The following is a 23,236-nucleotide window of genomic DNA, read 5'->3' on the forward strand; positions in this document are numbered from 1 at the left end:
CAGGGACTGAACCCATGACCCCTGCATTGGCAGGCAAATTCTTAACCATTATACCACCAGGGAAGTCCGAGAATTTATATTACAATGGAGTTCAAAAATGCGCAAATAAGATGTTCAGTGACAAGCTGGCTGAGATTTAGGCAAGTGGGAAGAGAAATAATGATTTTGGCTGACAGAGTCAGGGGTATTTGGGGGTGACGGTGACACAAGGCAGGTGGTAGAACCGTGACATGACGGCTCCTGGACAAAGTGACTGAGAAACATTCTCACTTTACAGTTAAAATCACTCTGTACTTTCTACTGTCCTGTTAATTCATACACAATTTACCACAGAAATACTCTCTTTTCACTGACCTCCATAAAATATTTATTGTTGAAATGTGTTCATGATATCTTGAAAGAGATTATTATTGGTTTACATTAGAGGGTATAGAGAAGAAATGATTGACACAGTCATCTACTGTACTCCTACACATCAGGTTTCTCTATTAGCCACAGGTCTGATTCTGGTTGGTTCCACTTTTCTCCAAGCAGCATGTTAAAACTGAAAGGCTTGAAGTAATCCAGACGATGGCTACATGCAAAGAAAAAGATAGTCGGAATTGAAATGAATTATATACTTGTGAAAAATTTGTCCTGAGAAGCTATTTATTTTGTCATATCTATTATAGGACAACATTCTATTTTAAGAACCTCAAAGGTAAGATGTATTCACACGTATAGTTTCCTTACTCTAGCCATCAAACATTCAGCTCTGAAAATATTCACCCGTATCTCAAAGCACTCTCCTTTCAATTCTGCAAATAGCTCCCTCACAGCTGAAGGGAGAAATAAAAATCAACTGTCAAAACCTGACTCATTTCATCTAGTCTTAAACAAATCATGCTATATTCTCACAGATATTTTCATATTCAAACTCTGATAGGATTTATATCAGTTATACAAACAATTGTTTTTAAAAAGTTTCAGCTCAACAGATTAAGGGATAGACTCCTTTGCCAAAGCAAGGCAGATTTATGTAAAAGAGAGTTAAATCTAATTCTTTTTTTCTCTTTCTAGGAAAATCATTTAACTACTAAGATTTACTATCATTTAACTATTAGCTTTTTACCGTGGCCTAATAAGGAGAGAATTGGAGAAGGAAATGGCAACCCACTCCAGCGTTCTTGCCTGGAGAATCCTAGGGACGGCGGAGCCTGGTGGGCTGTCGTCTATGGGGTCGCACAGAGTCGGACACGACTGAAGCGACTTAGCAATGAGGAGAGAGGGGCTTCCCAGGTGGCGCTGGTGGTAAAGAATCCACCTGCCAATGCAGGAGATGTAAGAGATGGGGTTCGATCCCTGGATCAGGAAAATCCCTTGGAGGAGGGCACAGCAACCCACTCCAGTATTCTTGCCTGGAGAATCCCACAGACAGAGGAACCTGGTGGATTACAGTCCACAGGGTCACAGAGAGTTGGACATGACTGAAGTGACTGAGCATGCAGAGGAGACAGGTTTAGCTCACATGCTGCAGTGGAACTCAGCTCTGAAGGAAATCCCTCTGCGCTAGCCGACAGCATAATCACACTTTTACCCAGAGTAAGCATCCAATAACCTATAAAGAAGAAGCCCAAATACAGAAGTGCATTAGCTTGTGAGAAGCCAGAGAAACAAGCCATCTTGATAAGAAGGCCCTGAGTGAGTGGCATCTAGATTCCTGTCCCACTCTGCCCACCTGACCAAACTGAACCAGTTTTAGTCACAACTGTCAATCCAGATTAAGCAGCTAAGGAAACATCGAAGGATAAGAGAAAGGAAAGGAGAAAGAGGCTGGTTAGAAAGGGTCAGGACCTGGCAGAAAAGCAAGGGGGAAAGCGGAAAATATGTCAGGCAGAATAAAGGAACAGGTGTGAAGAGATAAAAATCCAAGTAGAGCAGAGTAAGAGCGTGACAGGAAGGGCAAGGGAGACAGTGCAGCACTTGCGAAGGGTAAAAAGGTAGGGAAATCAGTCTACCATGGTGCAAAGCCCACTAGGCTGTCTCTATTAGGCTTTTCTAAACATGCAGACTCACCAGGCTACCTTGGCCACTTGAGTACACTCAACAGAGCGGGACTCTCAAGGGCCACTTGAGTACTCTCAGGTTGCCCCAGGACAGTGTCTGGCTTTCCTTCCTCTAAGCAGGTAGTGTTTGCAGCAGTCCATGAAGCATTCATTAGACTGGCCAGGGGCTACATTCTCCTTAAGTGACGGCTTCAGGTGCAAAGAGATCAGACTTAAATGGAAATTTTGCAGGTGACTCCTTGGCTTGTATGCCTGCTGCCCCACAGGAGACAGTATTTCTTGTAGTAACTCTCTAGGAGTAGCTTCCAGGGTCCCCTCAGGGTACACTACTGTTAAAGGGAAATCCCTAAGCCCTGCTGTCCCCATCTACACTGCCTAGAAATACAGCTGACATTTTTATCCTCGTGAGGTGACCAGGAGAAGAGAACTAGAGAGTTAACTTAAGGTCAGATTCTTCAGCAGCAGCAGAAAAGATTTATTAACCTACTGCTCACACCAGGAAATATAGATGCCTCTGGTAATTTACCTCTGAAAGGGATCATAAATAAATTTGCAACTATACTTCAATACTAATTGCTATAGTACTCACTAAGAAGATTCTTCTCACACTGCTGTGGAAATCTAAGTGCTCTACTGGCAGCAGTGGAGAGACACGTGTAAGACTATGCTTACATGTGTCTTCTTTGACCAAAAAATGTTACTGCTACCCTACCACGAATTAAAAAAAAAACAAAAACAAAAAACCTCTTACAGTTGGGACATATTTTCATTTATTTTCTACTTACAAATCAGGTTTTTGTCCTTGCTGCAGCTCATGTTGAGGTACAGGGTAAAGAGCTTCATAGCTTCTTTCATCTTTTGATCCATGAATTGCAAATGAATTGAATTTTGTCACATTTGGTGGAAAATAACTCCAAGGAATAGAAGCACTACCTTCCCATTTTGTTTCTCCTCTGGACACTCTGAATGACAGATCAAGTCCTTGCTACAGAAACAACATGTGAAACACAAAAAGGTATGTTCGTATTTATACTTTAAACCAGAGAAGAAAATGGCAACCCACTTCAGTTTTCTTGCCTGGGAAATCCCATAGACAAAGAAGCCTGTAGTTCGTGGGGGTCACGTGAACAACCCATGAACACGAGTCGGATATGACTGAGTAACTGAACAACAGTAACAATATACCCTGTACACTTAAGGATATTGTCTCATATTTTCATTTACTTACTTTCCACACATTTCTTCTTCCAGAGAGTAAAAGCACCAAATGCTGTCCATGGCTGTAAAATTTAAAATTCTTCGTGAGTGTTTGAAATGATCATTATTTTCTTCACTATCTTTCACATCTCCACGTGTGTGTGCACATGCTAAGTTGCTTCAGTCACGTCTGACTCTGTGTGACCCCATGGACTGTAGCCTGCCAGGCTCCTCTGTCCATGGGATTCTCCAGGCAAGAATACTGGAGTTGGTTGCCATGACCTCCTCCATGTGCATGCTTGTGACTAAGTTTCCAAATAATTAAAGGACGCAACATGCATACTAGATAATTACAGGGAGAGCCAGCATGTTCAGTTACTTAGAAATGACTTATTTTCCAGGCTGCTGCTGCTGCTAAGTCGCTTCAGTCATGTCCGACTCTGTGCGACCCCATAGACGGCAGCCCACCAGGCTCCCCCGTCCCTGGGGTTCTCCAGGGAAGAACACTGGAGTGGGTTGCCATTTCCTTCTCCAATGCATGAAAGTGAAAAGTGAAAGGGAAGTTGTTCAGTCGTGTCCGACTCTTTGCAACCCCATGGACTGCAACCTACCAGGCTCCTCTGTCCATGGCATTTTCCAGGCAAGAGTACTGGAGTGGGGTGCCATTGCCTTCTCCGTATTTCCCAGGCAAGTGCCATCAAATGCATCAAGTTACATATGTTCAGATTCTTCCTTATATTATTTAAATAAGAAATATGAAATATTTCAATTGGTTAGACGATACACAGTATGAAAAACAGGTGGGATATTTGGAATTCATTAGAAAACTTATTTTGAAAATTAAAGAATCCTAAGGGAAGCTGGCACCAATTTCCAGGTCAAAATCCCACAACTTTTTAAAACGTTATTTCTATAAGAAAACTGTCTTGGAGCTCATTAAGGAGATAGAAAATAAAAATATAGGTTGTCTAAAACTACCTAACAGGCTGAAGACTTTAATTTGTAACTATTTCCTAGAACAATTGCCCTCATCCCATCTGCCTGTTGTGTTTTCCTGCTTTCTACCATTAGTTCTGACACTGATGTCCATTTTAAAAAAGAAGCACAACATATCCCCACAAGAAAATTCTAATAGGAGAACATAATTGGGATTATCCCTGTCAGTAAGAATCAAAGGATTTCAAATAGCTACATGAAACAAATTTACTATCTTTGTAAAAGACTGTATCTAAACATTTGGCACAGATGGTCTATTGAGAGTTTTCCGGAAGGATTTCCTTCAAGAAATGAGTCTAAGAGAAACAAGTATTCTTTTCCATTTAAAACTTCTCTGCTTATTTTTATTGTTATTATGCAACCATATGAATATCTTAAGAGCAATAAAAGGTCTTACAAATTCAAACATATTCAAATTGCTTTCCTAGAGGTTAACTGTCATAGGAGTTGCTTGCCTGAAGCAAAACCAAGATTGTTGATTATTAACTGTCCTAATATATCTAAAACTGAACTTTTAGAATTAATTTTATACACAATGGTTATTGAATAATTTTCTAACAAAAGATCATCTATTCAACGTATTTTGTGCTAAGTCATCACTTTATGAAAATAAACTGATACTATCTGACAAATATAAGCTAAGGATGTAGCTTAAGAATTCTAGCAGATCCAAGTTCTTGACTAACCTTCCATACAAGTTATAACCTATTTGCCTTAGCTTTCTGATGCATATGGGGAAATTTTCTTACTTCACATTATAGTTTATGATAATTAATCATATTTCTCAAAAAGTTTTTGACATGTTATTTGAAGGGTAACAAAGATATATAGTAACTTCTGAAAAACTATAATTGCAAACAGCTACATTAGCAAGAAATCTAGTATTAGCAAGAAATCAAAGTAAAAGAAAATTGTATCCAAAATCTCATTTAAATCAATTGTTTGGGACTCTGCTTAGTCTTCAAAAGACAAAGACTGCAAGATAACCCTTGCTAAGGAGTACTGAAATGTCTTTTAAAATAGTAATGGTGTATAAATATTTCATTTCTAAATATTAACTTTTCTTACAATTTAGATAACAGGTAGGCATAAATTTACTTTTTGACATCTAGAGGAAAGAAAACTGCCAAACAGGTAGACAGTTCCCAAGGACCAGTTAAATTTGTACAGAGAGAGTCCATGGTTAAAATTTTTCTTGAGTCTAGGAAAAGCCACATGTGATTTAGTTTTAATCTGTGGCACACAAAGTGACATAGTATATACTCAGTAAATGAATGATGAATAAAGGAGGAATACATGAACACATAGTTATGTAATATATAAGATTAAAATTTACCTAGTTATTAAAAGAATCTCCTAAAAGTCTTTTTCATAAAGTAATCATCATTTTCATAAAGTAGTTCAATTCATTATATCTATATGCCTCTTTATTTCCAAACAGTTAATATATAATAATGCAAATTTACAGTGTAAATAATGAGTTTGTTTTATAAGAATTTTTCATTTTGCAAAACCTTCAAATTTATTAGAAAACCACATTAGTGAATTGAAAATAGTATCAATGTAATATTTTCTAAAACATTCTACATTACACATCTACTTGAAAACAAAGAATTATATATAAATCAGATAAATTCAGACTAGCATTCCCATAGAATTAGTGAGCTTTTATTAATCTATATGATTTATAATTAGAAAATATTGTGTTCAAAATATATAGTAATGAGTTAGAAAAAATATTTTTATACTTACGGACAAAGTTCAACTTCTAAATACTGTTCAGTTATGTCATTCAAGAAAAACGCTTCCACAACTTTTGAAAACAGAGATAGAACATATAGAGAAATTTAATTTTGCTTCAACAATAAATAATCTATTTATATCTTTAGAATATAAATGAATTAATACATTATCTTTAATTAAAGCTATATCAGCACGAGGAAAAGAGGAAAATACAAACTAGACACTGCCTGTAAGAAAAAATACATAAAAAATAAATCATCTTTTTTCCCCATATCAGTCAGTCAGTTCAGTTGCTCAGTCATGTCCAACTCTTTGCAGCCCCATGGACTGCAGCACACCACTCCTCCCTGTCCATCACCAACTCCTGGAGTTTACTCAAACTCATGTCCATTGAGTTGGTGATGCAATCCAACCACCTCATTCTCTGTTGTCCCCTTCTCCTTCCAACTTCAATCTTTCCCAGCATCAGGGTCTTTTCAAATGAGTCAGTTCTTTGCATCAGGTGGCCAAAGTATTGGAGTTTCAGCTTCAGCATCAGTCCTTCCAATGAATATTCAGGATTGATTTCCTTTTGGATGGACTGGTTGGATCTCCTTGCAGTCCAAGGGACTCTCAAGAGTCTTCTCCAACACCACAGTTCAAAAACACCAATTCTTTGGCACTCAACTTTCTTTATAGTCCAACTCTCACATCCATACATGACTACTGGAAAAACCATATCAGATATCCATTAAATAAAAATATTAATAAAGCCTAGTGCTGGTGAGGTTGAAAAGAAAAGAGCATTATCACACAGACTCTGAGCTAGTTATCTTTTTCAAGGAATTTATCCTAAGGAAATAATCACACAACTGAGAAAAGAAGTAACATGCTATTTATCAAAGTATTACTCAAAAGAAATGGTCTAAATGGTTACCTTCTGTTATATACAAATAAACCTATTTTATAGGCGAGGCTTCCCTGGTGGCTCAGATGATAAAGAATCTGCCTGCAAAGTGGGAGACCTGGGTTCAATCCCTGGGTTGGGAAGATCCCCTGGAGAAGGGAATGGCAACCCTCTCCAGTATTCTTGCCTGGAGAATCCCCATGGACAGAGGAGCCTGGCCGGCTGCAGTCCATGGGGGTCGCAAAGAGTCGGACATGACTGACCAACTGAGTACACATTATATAGGAGAGCTGTTAAAAAAAATAATGAAATCTGTGTACTCCACATAATAGAATATAATTTAGTCACTAAAATAAAATATACAGTTAAGTATTTTTGATGTAGGAAAGATACAAGGAACGATACTTGGTAAGTAAGCTGCAGAGCAATAAGCTAGTGTACATGAAACAAAAATATGCACATATGCCTGTGCTTAGAAGCCTGCAAAATGTGCACAAAAATGTTACGGCTGTTTATCTCTGACAAGTGGAATACAGGGGGGTGATTTTTCTTTACAGTTTCCTGGAATTTTCTGAGAATGCTTATTTTAAAAATTAGAGAATTTTGAAAGTGATATATGCTTATTATCAAAACAATATAAACATATATGTAAGTAAAAAGTCAAAGTCTTTTTCTTCCCACTTTGCTCTAAAACCTGTCAGACTTCTGCCTTTCCACAATCTATTTTACTTGCATAGATTAAAAAACTGTGTCTATAGAATCATTTTCTGCTTACAATTTGCTTTCTTCACATATACACACACATGCAAGTTTACAGCATATAGATAACTAATTCTTTTTAATTGCTGCATAGTATTCTTCTATAGAATGTTAGATATATTAAAGGCAAGTTGCTCAGTTGTGTCCGACTCTTTGTGACCCCATGGACTGTAGCCCACCAGGCTCTTCCATCCATGGGATTCTCCAGGCAAAAGTACTGGAGTGGGTTGCCATTTCCTTCTCCAGGGGGATGTTCCCGACCCAGGGATCACACCCGGGTCTCTCACATTGTAGGCAGATGCTTTACCATCTGAGCCACCAAAACCTCACTATTTACCATTAAAAATTATGACTCTCCTTGAATGGAATGATCAACACTTAAATCACTATGCTAAATGGTAAAGGTGAACACTCCTCTCTGAAATGAAAATCTTTACAAAGCAATACCAAAAGCATAAGACAACTTCCAGTTACTACCAAAAACTGAAAGAATAATTCACCACCTGATTAAAGTACACATGCTGAAGATACAAACACTAGTTGAAGTATAGTCTTAAACATACATGCAAAAACCTAACTAATATTCATACAGTGTTGAAAAAGGGCTTTCTACATTCAGTTATGTCTGGTAAGTAAGCCTTGTTTTAAGACATGGGTTTTGTAAATATGGTTGTTATTGAGGTCTCCATCTCTTTGGGAAATAAAGGATCAACATATTTTTTAGAAAGAATATGTAAATCACAATAATAAAACTATAATAATATTCAATTATAATTATGGCTTCCTTGAACCTTTAAAACAATTTTTCCTGAAAAAATTAATCTGAAACAAACTGAACTACATGTTTTCAACATATACTAATCTTTATCATGAATTAAATCCTTCCATTGTAACTGTACTGCTAAGACAGACATTTCAGGAATGGTATGAAACAAATCCTATTAGAAATAAAGATGATATTCAATGAATAATAAGCCATTATCACTAAGATCTGATTAATTTTTCATGCCTTTTTTATCCTGACACTTTTCACCGGGAGTTCAGTAGTTAATTCTAGAGCATACAGATGTTCATAAAGACTGAACTTGTTTGTTGATCTTGGTTAGCTACTCCATAAATTCCTACAGACTTTATACATCACCAAATATTCTGCTGCGAGACATTGAGAGGTATCGTCCACCAGGCTGGTACCTTCCTGATTCAGATTCAAGAGGGTCATCAGTGAACGTTTCTGCATTAAAATCCAAAGGTTCCGCATCCTGAAGAAGTTCTATTCGGTCCCTTTCAGTCCAGTTATTAGCCCTTGTATGTTTAGATGTCGATCAGTTGGTACTCATTTCTGAGAAGTTTGATTCTTCCGGGTCAATATGAACATTTCTGTTTCTAGTGGAATCTTCTCTGTGTCCATAACGCTCTTTCCATTCTCTTTATTTTCACCTTCTTCTTGCCGTTGCCTTTTTCTCTTCTCTGGTCTGATCAATTCTTTTCCTTCATCAACTAAGTCTGATGTCATATCATTATCTCCCATGAACTGCTGGAAACCAAGTAGATTCAAACAACGAGTTCCCAAGCTAAAATACGTAGCAATGCAGAGAATTACCACCAACATAGGATAATATATATAGAACCCATCTGCAATAAAGGATAAAACTTTCATGGAACCCATAATAGATGTATAAGCAGTTGGCTGTGTATTTTGGTGAGAGATGGATGAATCCATGTGGGTCAAACCCAAGAAATTAAGACATAAAGGAGGAGTCAAATGGCAAAATAACATGCCACTGAAAAGAAGGCTATAAGCATCAGTCTGGCGATGTGAAGCCAGGTATTAATAGTTAAATACACGAATCCTGAACACAGTAGAATAAACACAGATACTGAGGAAGAAGATGGAAAGAAAGCAAGCAATCTTGATATAAATATAATTGTATGTTTTTCAGCTAGCTGTAGGAAGACTGCAAAGAGAGATAAGACAGGTCTAGTGCTAAAGAATGTGCACTCTGACCACACAACTATCATGGAGAATATGGACAACACCACAGCAAGTATCCGATAAAACCAGGGTTGCAAAAGACATTCCCAGTACCACTCAACTGTAGGATTATAAAAATATTGAATAAATTTATTAATAAATACATTAACACAATAAATATATTAGCACAATCCTTTATTGATAGACATTTAGGTTGTTTCTAGTTTTCCATGTGTTACTTTTATAATAATAAAATATCTAAGATATGATCCCATTAACAATTCAGTGAGTCTTATTATTCTTTTTAAAGTCTTTTACCTATGGCAAGGATAATAGGATGAAGAAGAGATATTGAATTAGAGAAACACTTAGGAAGTGAAACTTCTAGGACTTAATCCAAATATAGAGACAGAGATGGATATCTTGAAAAGATATCACATTTCTATATTTGGTGATTTGATGTATTATGGTGCCATTAACTTAGATTGGGCAATTAGGGAAAGAAGTAGGTTTATAAGAGAAGTGGACTAGTTGAGTTTAGGATTTGTTGAGTTTAGTGACTATAGTACCTCCAGTATATAACTCACATTAGTGTGAGTGACTAACATGATCAGGAAGTTGGTATATACAAGTTCTATATCAATAAAAAACAATGTATGTTTAAGATGTGATAAATTAACACCAACAAAATGCACGCTATACAAGTGGTATAGAGAAAGTAGATGTTAGTGTGGACTAGAAGAGTCATCAAACGTTTCTTTGAAGAAATGGAACCTGAATGATATGTATCAAAGGAAGGGGCTAGAACGAGAAAAAGTACATGAGTGAGAATATGACCGAAAGGTCAGACTATCAGCCTTTAGGAAGTTAAGAGCTTTTGGTTTAATATGATAGCTCGATTCATGAGTACCGTAAAAGCTTAGGGGAAGGATCTGAACCTTACCTTAGGGATAGTAAAGATCTGTTATCTAGGAAATGGCATCTAAAGATTATTTCAGAAAGATAAGTTTGGTAGCTTAATTAGGATTCATCAGAAGGTGATCATACAGCAAACCTGAAACTGCGATTTCATGGCAGGTCTCTTAGCCTTGCTTTGATGTGTGAGATTATTTGCCAGTATAAAATAAAAACTATACTTCATGCTGAAGTTGATGTAGTTTTTATAATAAGTAAAACACCCCAAAGCTTCCATAAAGAAGGTTTATAAGGTTAAAGTAGCCATTTGAAGATACTTAAAAACAAAACAGGAATTCTGAACTCTTCTTAGAATAGGTAACAGACGTAAAGAAAGGAAATACAGCAGCAATTTAAAAATCTGGATTTGTAATTGTCATTTTTCACTGTTCTAGTTATATAGCCGAAGTCCATAGGTAATGGTGAAAAAGTCAGAATGAGAGATTGGTAGGAAATATCAGAAAACTGCACATGTCAGGGGCTCAGAAGCACTCACTTCCTTAGAGCAAGATAAAATAATAGTTCTATGAGAGGTTATTATAAAAAGATTTATGTTTGCAATAAAATACAGCACTTCTACTTACCTTCATAATCCCACAATTGATTGAAAGGTTTTCCTGGTTCTCCTAGTGGGGCTGGAGGATCATTGAAAAATGGAGCACTGACTTCCATCATCACTCCTCTGTCACCTGGATTCAGCCTGACAAACACTGGCTCATGCTTCACTGGAAAACCATCCCAAGTGTGTTCAATTTTAAAATCCATCTAAAGACTCTAAGGGGGGGAAAAAAAGAAGAAAAGCTAACAATTTACAAATGTTTCCTTTAGAAAGAAATGAAATGAAAATTTCCAAGCCAAATAGCAGGCAGGAAGGCAGCAGAGTGACAAGAACACGGTTCTGAGAGTTAAAAGGCCATTCATGTTGTAGTAAATCATGGATATGGAATTCTATTATAATAGGTGATTGGATGTAAAATTGTTAAAACTAGATCTGCCTCGAGTTACCTTGTAAAAAGTGTATCAATAATTTTTAAGAACTGTAATTAAGCCATTGCAAACTGTTCATTTACTTAAAACTATAAGCACTGTAAGTTTATATGCCATTCTTTGTCTTACTGTAATGTGTGCAGATGAATTACTGGATTGCCTGAGAATTAAGATCTTTACAGTAAAATTCAATTTGATTTTTTGAAATCTGTATAAATGAACACAAGCATTGCTGTTAACACGATTCTTTTGGCTAAAATTCTTTTCCTTTTTGGAGTGAAAATGGAGGGAGGGGCTTCAAGCATTTCAAGATTGGCAAAGTTTAACACTGTCCTCCTTAGTCTCAGAGTAAGGTTTTTCTTAGCCTTTTCAATCTTTGATATTTCAAGTGTTAAATGACCACATGGTTGGTTAATCCCTTCTCTCCAACTGAAATATGGTAACAAAATCTGCAATCATTAAACTTTCAAATAGACAAAGTACATCTGACACAAGCAGTATTTTCATTTTAAATTGTTACTCTAAGCATTAAACAGAAGGGCACAATATTAAATTAATAAAATTATGTTCTGTTGAACACTATGGATCAAGCACTTTATAAAAGTTTAATTTCACAAAAATTTGTAGAGAAACTATTATTACATATTACAAATGAAGAAACAGACATGTCCGAGATCAAATAGCTAGTAAATCAAGAAACTGAACCAATGTCAGCCATGCTTTCCCAGATGAAGACATTTCAGAAATCTGCAAATAGACAGAAACCTTATTTAGGAGTGACAGAGTCCCCCAAATCATACTAGGTCCTTATGTCTTGCCCAAAAGATAATCTTGATTAGTAAATGATATTTCTAGACTTATCTGAAGTCTTCAAATGCATTTCCTTGCTTCATGTTGTTTTTATTGCAAATAATAATGTTCTACATTTTGAATAAATTTGCTTCAAGACTTTTTTTTTCAGGTTTACTGAGGTATAATTGACAAAAAAAATGTATATATTTAAGGTATACAATCTTATGGCTTCATAAAAACTACACTTGAATAAATTTATTCCAACAAATATATATTAAGTGCCTACTATGTGCCAAGCATTGGGAGATCCAGATATATAAGCTGTGTGTCAGATAACGAATCCAAGAGCTTCAAAAACCTTTTTGTAAAGTATGTAGTTTTCTCAAATTTCACTATATGCTAACAAATTTTAATAACTCTAAAATTAAAAAAGTTACAGTATTGTGAGCCATTTGCAGCTAATAGCACTTTAAAAGAGGATATGTTGAACAATTTATATTCATCATTGAAATAAGCTCAGTAAGTGATAAGACTGTATAAACTGACTCTAATATATGTGGAATTCAGTCCTGATTTGCATGGGATAATATACCCCAATAATAAATTTATTTTCTTCTGTTGAAATATGAAGGCACATTCCTTAAAAATAAATATATTACCTTCTACTCCCAATTTTGGTACCAGTACCTTCTTGTAGCATAGAGGAAAAAATAAGAATAAATCAAGATGTTAGAAATGCTCATTAAATCTGATTGTGGCACTAACTTGCTATACTCCTAACTCAGGGCTTGACAATTTTTGACAATCCTGGCAAAACATAGCTCAGTGACTAGGAAGTTTTGGTAGATTCACTCATTCTCCATACAATTACCATATCCAAACACACACAAAATGTTGCATACATTAAAGGGATGCCTATCCTAATCAGTGGGTTTCCACCAGGGAATTTTCAACTCCCAGTTCTTGTAGGCCATCATATCTATCTATAAATGGAATTAAACCATATGCAGTGATGTGCTCCTAAAAATAGCCTATCACTTCCAAGCACATATGCTGGTTTGTGGTAAGACTGTGGCTTCAAATTACTGCAAAATGTCATCTTAGCTGGAAGATAAATAAATGATAAAAGCAGAGCTAGTCTCATTGACAGTATAAGGTAGTGATAATCTAAATCTTTCCACTGGTTGCTTCTTCCTTTTCTTCTAAGGTTTCTTTGAATATTATTTGTAAATTACTGCAAGAAACATCAGCTAGACTTCCACTAGCAGGGAAGAGTGCCATGGCTGATATGACCAAGGGTAGAACCAATGGAAACAGAAACAGACTTTATTACCTTGCTGCAGCCATGAAATTAAAAGGGGCTTGCTCCTTGGAAGAAAAGCTATGACAAACTTAAACAGCATATGGAAAAGCAGAGATTACTCTGCTGACAAAGGTCCATCTAGTCAAAGCTATGGTTTTTCCAATACTCACATATGGATGTGAGAGTTGGACTATAAAGAAAGCTGAGCACTGAAGAACTGATGCTTTTGAGCTGTGGTGTTAGAAAAGACTCTTGAGAGTCCCTTGGACTCTAAGGATATCAAACCAATCCATCTGAAAGGAAATCAGTCCTGAATGTTCATTGGAAGGACTGATGCTGAAGCTAAAACTCCAATACTTTGGCCACCTGAAACAAAGAACTGACTCATTAGAAAAGACCCTGATGCTGCGCAAGACTGAAGGCAGGAGAAGGGGACGACAGAGGTCAAGATGACATGGTTGGATGGCATCACCGACTCAATGGACATGAGTTTGAGCAAGCTCTGGGAGTTGGTGATGGGCAGGGAAGTCTGGCATGCTGCACAGTCCATGAGGTTGCAAAGAGTAGGACAGGACGGAGTGACTGAACTCAGAATACAATTCTGACTTAAATTGCATAAAATGATGTTTCATATCAAAACAACAAACTTGTTAATCTGCTTAAAGAATACATCAACCTAAGTGTACATAATACAACAAAATCAACTAAAAAGTATAGTCCTGCCTACTAGTTTATAATCTAAAGAAAATACTGGACCTAGACAGAGACAATTGATTTTCCTTTCAACTCCCTAGGGACACTTAGGTTTGTGATGGCTTAACCCCCACAGCCTTTCTATTTTCTTTGTTTGCATATGTGCTCATATGAAGTAGAGACGATTCATTTATCAGTGTCCTTCACGACCTGGGCTACTGGGCATCCGAGAAGCATTCCACTCTCTGTCATTCTCTACTGCCCGTATACTGCTCTGTTTTGGTTCACAGCACTTAAAACTACATGACCAACTTGTTTATTTTCTCCCCATAAACTAGAATGCCTGTAAATAACAAGAACTTACTAATTTATTTGTGGAGTGAATAATTGCTCTAGTCTCTGGATCTAAAACTTCATGATTCTAAGATTTTATGCAGGAGAAATCAACTCTATTGGGGTATCATTATCTTTTTCAACACTATATATTAATATGATGGCAAATAACTCAGATAATATATCATATCTAGAAACTTCCTTTCAAATTAGCTTATCAAAGGTTTATTAGTCACTCATTTTGTTTCAGGCACCATAGCAGGTATTGGATAAAAATAGTGTACAGAAGCCTATGGGGAGTTGGCAATGGTTCTCATGTAGCTAATTAATCAGGACTCATCCATTATCCACTGATTCATTTTGCAGTTCTATTTAATAAAACTGGATCCCTACACCAAACTAAATTTTAAATGAATCAAAGATCTAGGGCATTTCTTGGCAGACCAGTGGTTAGGACTGTGCTTTCACTACAGGGCCTGTGTTTGATCCCTACTCAGGGAACTAAGATTCCACAAGACAAGTAGCACAGCAGAAAAAAAAAAAACAAACCCCAAATAACTAAACATAAATCAAATCACATAAAAACAAGAAAGAAAAAATCGGGAGGTTGTTTTTATAATATAATCTTACAGTAGAAAAGAAGCCTTTAAAATATAACCCCAAATCCAGAATACATTTTGGAAAAAAAACTGATACACTGATACATTTGGCTATGTAAGCATTTAAAAAATAAAAGCAAAACTCTATCGTCCTCTACTACAAAAATTAAAACTTGCCATTACAGAATCAAAGACAGTCTGGGAAAAATACCTGCAACTCATAGCTGAGATAAATAACTAATTTGTTTAATGTTTAAAGGGCTTCTAGAAATCAATAAGGAAAACATCGTATCAAGAGAAAAATGATGTAAAAGTATCAATAGCCAGCACAGAGAAAATACAAAATGTTCTATCTCATTAATGGTAGAAATGCAAACTAAAACAATACATTACTATTTTTCACTTATATTGTCAAGAATCAGAAAGTTTGATAAAATGCCATGATAATGAGGACACTGAGAAACAATCAAGATGTTATTCAGGCATAACTGGCACAGACCCAGTGAAGAGCATCCCTCAGTAATTATCAAAGCGAAAAATACCAATAACCTTTAATTCAACAACTCTAGTTCTAGGAGTTATTACACCTGTACCCATTCAAAATGACATGCTATAAAGTTATTTGTTGTAACACTGTTCAGAATAACAAAATATTGTTAAGCAACTTAAAACACCCACAGGTAGAGGACTGGTAAATAAATTATGCTATCTCATACAATGAAATAGCCCACAACAGTTAAAAAAAGTGAGGCAGCTCTATATATACCAGCTAAGATATATTAACTTAAAAAAGCAAGGTCCAGAAAGTATGCATTTACTTAATAAAAAGGGAGAGTATTTGCATACATGCTTGTGAATGCATATACTATCTCAGGAAGCATATATGAGACACCAGGGTATCCGTAATTGCCTTTTTGGAGGGAATTATCTGCCTGAGATAGCTGAAGAAGTTTTACTTTCACTGTATCACTTTTTTTAACCTACTTGAGTTTTATACTAAAACAGACATGCATTACTATTCAAAAATAATTTAAAATACTTAAAAAAAAGGTCTAAGGCTGGATCTCTCAAACGTTTTTGTGACTACCTCTGGTCTCCCTCACGTTTTGCACGCTGAACATTTCTAAAAAGTCAGAGTGAATATTAGGAATATTATTGAAAGAATGCATTCATTCAAGCAGAACACCACCCTAATATACAATTTTAATGTTGGCTGTGTAGACTTTCTTAAAATGAATGTTTATTAATATGTAGTTTCTAACATTTTAACTTTTAGTCTTCAAATTAGTCTTATCAAAAAGAAAGTTAAAAATAATTCTTTTCATACTTTACTTCTACTACGCGAAGATCTTAAAAAGGAAATGAACGATGAGAATGGAGACAGAACCCCGGAGCATTAAGAGTCTAGAGGATTAAAAAAAAAAAAAATGCACAAAGGATAAAAGAAGGAAGTTATGGAAAATGTGTTTTCTCAATAAAACATTTTGTAAGGAAAATTTCCAAACCCTCTATTCACGAAATTTTTTTTTCAGTTTTCTACAGTAAGATTTTTTTTTCCCCAGTTTGCGTCCTCACCACCCCCCCCCCCCCCCCACTTGCCACCTCCTCCACGCATTTAAGAGAGAAACGGAGAAATGAGGAAGTCAGCCCGGACAGTGGGAGGAAACCGCCGCCAGAACCAGCTGAAAAGTACGTTGCCAGAGAAAAGCCAGCAAGACTGGGAGCGGGTGAGAGGAATGACAAGAGAGGAGAAAGCATAACAAGAAGAGAACACAGACCCGTGGGCTCTCAGTCCGCCACTGGCTAGCTCCCGGGGGCCTAGGTCACGGGGAGCGCGCTGCGCCCTAGGCTCCGCCCCGCGGCCCGCACGTTCTGGGGGCGGGGCTTAGCGGATAAAGCGCAGACACCTGTTGAAGGACCACAGGCGAACAGCTGAAAGCTTTTAATTGTTCCACAGAAGTTTGAGCGGTTTTCTATAAAGAAAAGGAAACTCAGCAGTATTTACAATTGTTGCACAACTTAAAAGCCAACTATCATTTAGATTATAATAGAACATGTGCAGCAATAATTCACTTAAAGTAATGAAAGACTGCGTATGTAAGCAAAAAGTGTAAACTGAGTCTCAGTGAACTCCGGAGTTGGTGATGGACAGGGAGGCCTGGCGTGCTGCGATTCATGGGGTCGCAAAGAGTCGGACACGACTGAGCGGCTGATCTGATCTGATCTGATATTACAGTAGCTGTAAATAATATTATCCTAGCTGTAAATTATCCTCTACTACTGGGAGGTCTTAACATGGTGGTTCTAACATTGGGACCAGACAGAGTGAATTCCAATACAAATCCAGGCACTTTTCAACTGCTATCAGGAAGTTACTCTAAAAAAGGGTTTAAAAATAGCAACTACCTTACACGGTTTTGTGAGGATAAAATGAATTAATGTACATGGGGCAGAGTACACTCTCATAATAGATTGTGTGTATGTGTGTGTTAGTAGCCCAGTCGTGTTCAACTCTTTACGACCTCATAGACTGTAGCCCCGGAGAAGGCAATGGCACCCAACTCCGGTACTCTTGCCTGGAAAATCCCATGGACGGAGCAGCCTGGTAGGCTGCAGTCCATGGGATCGCTAGGAGTCGGACACGACTGAGCGACTTCCCTTTCAATTTTCACTTTTCTGCATTGGAGAAGGAAATGGCAACCCACTCCAGTGTTCTTGCCTGGAGAATCCCAGGGACGGGGGAGCCTGGTGGGCTGCTGTCTCTGGAGTCGCACAGAGTTGGACACGACTGAAGCGACTTAGCAGCAGCAGCAGACTGTAGCCTACAGGCTCCCTGTCCATGGAATTCTCCAGGCAAGAACATCAGAGTGGGTAGCCATTCCCTTCTCCAGGGGAATCTTATGCTTTAAAAAACTTTCTCGGGGGGGAAACAACTTTTGTGTTTGTTTTACCAGATGATTATTTTTGTTTTATAAAAATCACTTTTTGTGGGAGAGGGAAATTAGTGCTGTTCAATAGGTGTAGCGTTTCAGTCATGCAAGATGAAATAGTTCTGGAGATCTACTGTACAAGAATGTGCACATAGTTAACGATACTGTGTTCAACACCTTAAAGATTGAATAGATGTCATGTTATATGTTTTTTACTACAATAATTATAATAATAAAAAAGACAAGCTTAAAAAGAGAGATTGAATTCCCAGGTCATCTTCTTGGTTGGGAAAATATAATTATTATTAAGAGTTTTTTAAAAAATCACTTTTTATGGCATTTAATATCAGAAAATGTTAACATTTTGATCCTAGCTTAAATTTCCAACTTTGTATTCTTCATGTTTTTCTCACAGTGCTCAGTGTCAATATATTGCATAAATTAGTATTCATGCAATCTATTGACTTTCAAAGGTTTTCCTTATTGGAGAAATAAATCTAACATAAAAACATGAAAGAGTGACTAGATAATAGTTACAAACATATTAAGGACTTTTCTCTCCCTTTTCTCAGTCACTGTGCTCAATTACAGTAATAGATATTTTGTATGCACACACGTTCTGTACGTTAACTCCTTCATCAGATACTTATTGAGTGCTCACTATGTTCCAGATACTATGATGGAGCCTGAAATCAATATAAAACACTATGATAGACACCGCAGGAAGAAGCATGAAGTAACTACAAAGGGAAGCACCAACCTTGGGCTAAGTGAGTAGAAATCAGAAGGGAAGTTTTAAAAGGGGAAAACACTAGAAGGGATACTTTAAAGATAAGTGAAATCATAGCAATTTTGTTTTTTACAGATTAAAATTATTTTCAAACTCATTAAAATTCAACCAGTAAAAAATCTTGTAACCAAAACAAAAACCAAAATACCCCACCACACCTCAAAACCCAAAAACTATAGGCTGTATCGATCTTAACTGCATAGGCCAAAGAATTCAAGTGCAGAGGTAAAAATTGCAATTTCAGATAATTTATGTAATGTAAAGACTACTTCATCATTTACAACCAGAAAATACTGTCTGCTTTCACCCACACTAATATAAACTTCTAGTGATGTAGAGTTAAGTTTATAACTACTTGTTTGGTGCCAAGTTAAATCACCCTATGACAGTATACCAGGTTCAAATATAGGGGAAGATATAAGCAAACCCTTGGGGAGTCAGGCATTCCTGAAGAAAACGCCGTTGGTTGACCTTTGATAAAGAGTTGGAGCTTGTACTCTCAATTTCTTTTTCCAACAAGTTTTTGTTTGAACTTCATGGCCACTAAAAACCAGATCAGGGACCATCTCATTATCTTAATAGTGAGTATGGAGAAAACCTGTAATAGGACTTCAAATACCTAACTGGATACAGCTGGACACATTTAAAAATTTTCTTCTTCCCTCCTAGCTTAGTCTGTAAAGAATCTGCCTGCAACACAGGAGATCCGGGTTCAATTCCTGGGTGGGGAAGATCTCCTGGAGCAGGAAATGGCAACCAACTCCTGTATTCTTACCTGGGAAATCCCCTGGACAGAGAAGCCTGGCGGGCTACAGACCATGGGGCCGCAAGAGTCGGACACAACTTAGCAACTATAACCACCACCACCATTAGTTTTGGGCTTCCCAGGTGGCTCAGCGGTAAAGAATCCCCCTGCAATGCAGGAGCCGCAGGTTGGATCCCTGGGCAGGGAACATCCCCTGGAGTAGGGCGTGGCAACCCACCCTAATATTCTTGCCTGCAGAATCCCATGGGCAGAGAAACCTGGTGAGTTACACTCCATAGGGTGGCAAGCAGTCTAACAGGACTGAAGCGACTTAGCACATTAGTTTTTGTATATCAGTACAAGACAACAAAAACTTCTTCAACTGTTCATCGAGCTACATCTATGATACGTCTATTCAGAAACGTTACCTCAATTCATAAAAACACATATTTACTTTAAAGGCACTAAAACTTGGGACTGAATTCAAGTTAACATTTTTATTGCTGGGATTGAAATTTCCTCTAATTTTAACTGTTAACCAGTGATGAAGTTCAAATCTAGACAAAATCATTTTTTAAAAATGGGGATTGTAATCCGTCTACAAACGTAAAGTTTTACCTAATTTTTCTTGCAAAAATCGTAACTTTTGTCTTCCTTTTTTTGAGGAAGCAAAGTTCTCTCTCAAGAAATAACTGCTGGATTTGCAGGATCTCTGGAGTACTCCTAACTTCTTGCCTTATTGCTACACAGCTAACTATATAGACAACAGCTGTGTCCTTTCTCCAAAGACCCACGTCACTTTTTTTCTGGAGATTACCAGGTTCACACCCAGAAATCCTCCAGCCGCACAGTTCTGGAGGCAGACGCTGAAGACGCCAGCCTGGGTTCCGCTCCCAGACGCAGAAACCTAAGTACTTTCCAACCATCCGCTTTGGTGAGCGGGTTCTCCCAGACCAAAAGTGCTTGGCAACAAAGATACTGGAGCACTTAAAATATGTATTTAATAACCTACCTATGTTTACATTTTTTTCTTTTTGAAGGAATAAAAAGGAAAAAAGAAACACTCGGTGACGCCCACCCTCCGAATACAGGCCCACCAGCGTATCCGCCGCCACACAGGTGGCTCAGCCCGCTGTCATCCAGGTTCCCACAGCCCCGCCCGTCGCTGGACAAACAGCCAATAATGTGAGAGAACGCCAGGAAGCGCGATGACGTAGGCGCTGACGCCCGCGTGATGACGCAGGCGGCGTCACCGTCTCCAAGGAGCGGTCTGGGGCACCGGTTTCAAAGTCGCAGGGCGGGCCGAGTGGACTTCCGCTGCTGGCCCCGGGCTTCTCGGTCGTCCAGGCGTCGCTCCCTGCCCCACCAAGGATGCCGCCGCCGGGCTGCCCGCCGGCTCTCTCGGCGCTCTCCTGAGTGGCCCGACACGACCCCGAGTGGCCCGTGGGACGTCCAATATATCCAGCCGCGTCCCTGGTCCTACTTGACTGGGATTCGGGTGAATGTGAACAATTTACTTGGCGGGTCCGCAACAAACCTGAAATTTGGTGTCTCGCTTGAGTGAGGGACTGTGCTGGGACTCGGGAGAAGGAGGCGCGGCTGGGCTGTTGACGCCGCGTGAGTAGGATGCAGATCACACCGCTCGAGTGCTAGACAACCTCCGGAGCTTTGCCTTAGTTTTGCTTTCCTGCATTGCGAGCTTTGTGTCTTTTTGAGAAAAGTAAAGGTAGTGAAAGCTCCAAACAAATTGCATCCAAATGGCCACAGAAATCGACTTTCTGCGAGATCAAAGTAAGCTCCACATTCCTTTATTGAGAATTCTCATATGTAATGTTTAATGTCGTCATCGTTGACTAATACTATCTGAATGCATGTTGGGTACGTGGTAATTTGTAAAAACTTAAAAGAAGTTAAGCTGCAGAAAAAGCTTGATGGTATATATGAGGATACTCATACATTAAGCAGAAGCGTTTGGAAAATACTTAAGCCTACGAGGGACTCTGCTAGAGTCATGTTTGTTATGCTCCTCACATGCTCTGGAGGAATTAGAGGGCTAATTGCCAGGAAGAGTTTCTAAGTCTGCAGTTAGAACCTGGAGGCGCAGCTCCGGCCATTTGTCCAAAAGATATTTATTGAGCCCCGCCTGTTTCTATTATGTGCCAGGCACTAGACAAGCATAGCTGCTATGAAGATAAGGAGGACTGTTCTACCCTCCAATAATTTAATTTGAGGAGGGAAGTATATGATTTCTATAAACACATTGAAGTAACAGCAACTGTCAACTCTTTTGCCTCAGGTTTCTTACAGGGTTGGTCTAATGATTAAACGGCCTTTAAAATATGTGTAGGATTTAGAATAGTATCTGACATAGTGCTAACAAATATTAACTATTACAGGGTTATAATTTTCTGTGGTTAAGGAAGGTACTATTTGGGCTGAAACTTGAAGTAAAATATAAATTTACTAGATAAAAGAACTGTGTGGTTGAGAACAATATTTACAACATTGGAGGGATTAGGAATATGTTTTGTTAAAAACTTTGAAGAAGGTCGGTTTGAATGAAATTTGATGTATACAGAGAAATGGCAAGTAGAGCTGAAAGGGAAGAATTTGGCCAGATGGCAAAGGGCCTTTCTGCTGTGTTTTCAGGAGTTGGCATCATTGCACAGGTTATAGGAATCACTGAAAGGAATCCAGTTGAGAGTAACTCGATCAGTTTGTGATTTATTTGAAAAACCCAGCTGGCTGTTATGAGGAACATGCATTACAGCAAGTGCAGTCAGGTGATTGTTGTTATTATCCAGGTAAGAAGTGAGCTAATGTAGGTATAGTGAGATTGGAGATGAAAGGATTTGGAAGAAAGAGGTATAGGGCAACTTAAGGTTTTTGGCTTGCTTGAGCAGCAGGGAAAATGGGGGAGGGAGGGGAGGAAATGGTACATTCCATTTTGGAAACACCGTAGGCCAGTGGTTGAGAACTCAGCCTCTGGATTCAGTCTGTCTAGGCTCTATGTTTGCTCTCTTTTGTCTGTTTTTGACCTTGGGCAGGTTACTGAGCTTCTTTGTGCCTCAAATTTCTTACTTGTCAAATGGGTGTAATAGCACATGATGGTGTTTTGAAGGTTAAATGAGATGATGCAAATAAAGCACTTAGCATGGTGTCTAGCACATTTTAGGTGCATACTTTATATTATCTAAAATCATTAATGACATATATGACACTATAACATTACCATTGTTTCTTAGGTTTGATGTGGGAATATCCTTCATCCCATAAAGAGGACTAGCTCACCACTATCTGAGTGGTGTGGGACAAGAATTGGTGGAGAGAAGTTTGGTTGGGGTGGGAGAGTTCCTGAGACACTCATAAACTATGTTTTAGAGGAATGCACCAGCCAGAATTCTTAAATAAAACTGAAGTCCAAATACCAGAGAGAACAATAGAAGCTATGGTAAATTATTTCTTGAAAAATGAATGGTAGTTCACCAGAAGAGAAGTGCGTGGAAGAAGGG

General features: G+C 37.9%; 2 protein-coding genes across 15 annotated transcripts in view; one reads left to right on the top strand and one right to left on the bottom strand.

The window, feature by feature from the left end:
• Positions 1 to 343: 343 nt before the first annotated feature.
• On the bottom strand, positions 344 to 20,875 carry C16H4orf33 (chromosome 16 C4orf33 homolog). 10 transcript variants are annotated; one of them, XR_008703466.1, is made up of 9 exons: positions 19,407 to 19,536; positions 17,038 to 17,232; positions 11,137 to 11,326; positions 5,991 to 6,051; positions 3,274 to 3,325; positions 2,979 to 3,030; positions 1,508 to 1,597; positions 1,157 to 1,303; positions 344 to 574 (listed from the first exon to the last, which is right to left on the bottom strand). XR_008703466.1 is itself a non-coding variant. In XM_055550275.1 (9 exons), exons 3-8 carry the CDS (start codon positions 11,315 to 11,317, stop codon positions 1,212 to 1,214), a joined length of 528 nt encoding a protein of 175 aa, XP_055406250.1. In that variant the 5' UTR covers positions 11,318 to 11,326; positions 17,038 to 17,232; positions 19,407 to 19,536; the 3' UTR covers positions 344 to 574; positions 1,171 to 1,211. The 10 variants fall into 10 exon arrangements, 5 of the variants coding, with proteins under 5 accessions (XP_055406250.1, XP_055406251.1, XP_055406246.1 ...); XR_008703470.1 differs by having other exon boundaries at positions 1,157 to 1,423; XR_008703469.1 differs by having other exon boundaries at positions 2,831 to 3,030; positions 19,407 to 19,528.
• The window catches only part of SCLT1 (sodium channel and clathrin linker 1), a 235,649-nt gene continuing 229,711 nt past the window's right edge, over positions 17,299 to 23,236 (top strand). Inside the window, exons 1-2 of one of the 5 annotated variants that reach the window (XM_055550266.1) lie at positions 17,299 to 17,356; positions 18,861 to 18,959. In XM_055550266.1, coding sequence (XP_055406241.1) covers positions 17,314 to 17,356; positions 18,861 to 18,959 — 142 coding nt within the window. In that variant the 5' untranslated portion in view covers positions 17,299 to 17,313. Of the gene's footprint in view, positions 17,357 to 18,083; positions 18,127 to 18,860; positions 18,960 to 21,031; positions 21,516 to 22,468; positions 22,529 to 23,236 lie in introns of those variants that run through there. The other 4 variants (XM_055550267.1, XM_055550269.1, XM_055550270.1 and 1 more) reach the window with 4 other exon arrangements.

This window comes from Bubalus kerabau, chromosome 16, assembly GCF_029407905.1.
Source record: "Bubalus kerabau isolate K-KA32 ecotype Philippines breed swamp buffalo chromosome 16, PCC_UOA_SB_1v2, whole genome shotgun sequence".
NCBI classification, from domain to species: Eukaryota; Metazoa; Chordata; class Mammalia; order Artiodactyla; family Bovidae; genus Bubalus; species Bubalus kerabau.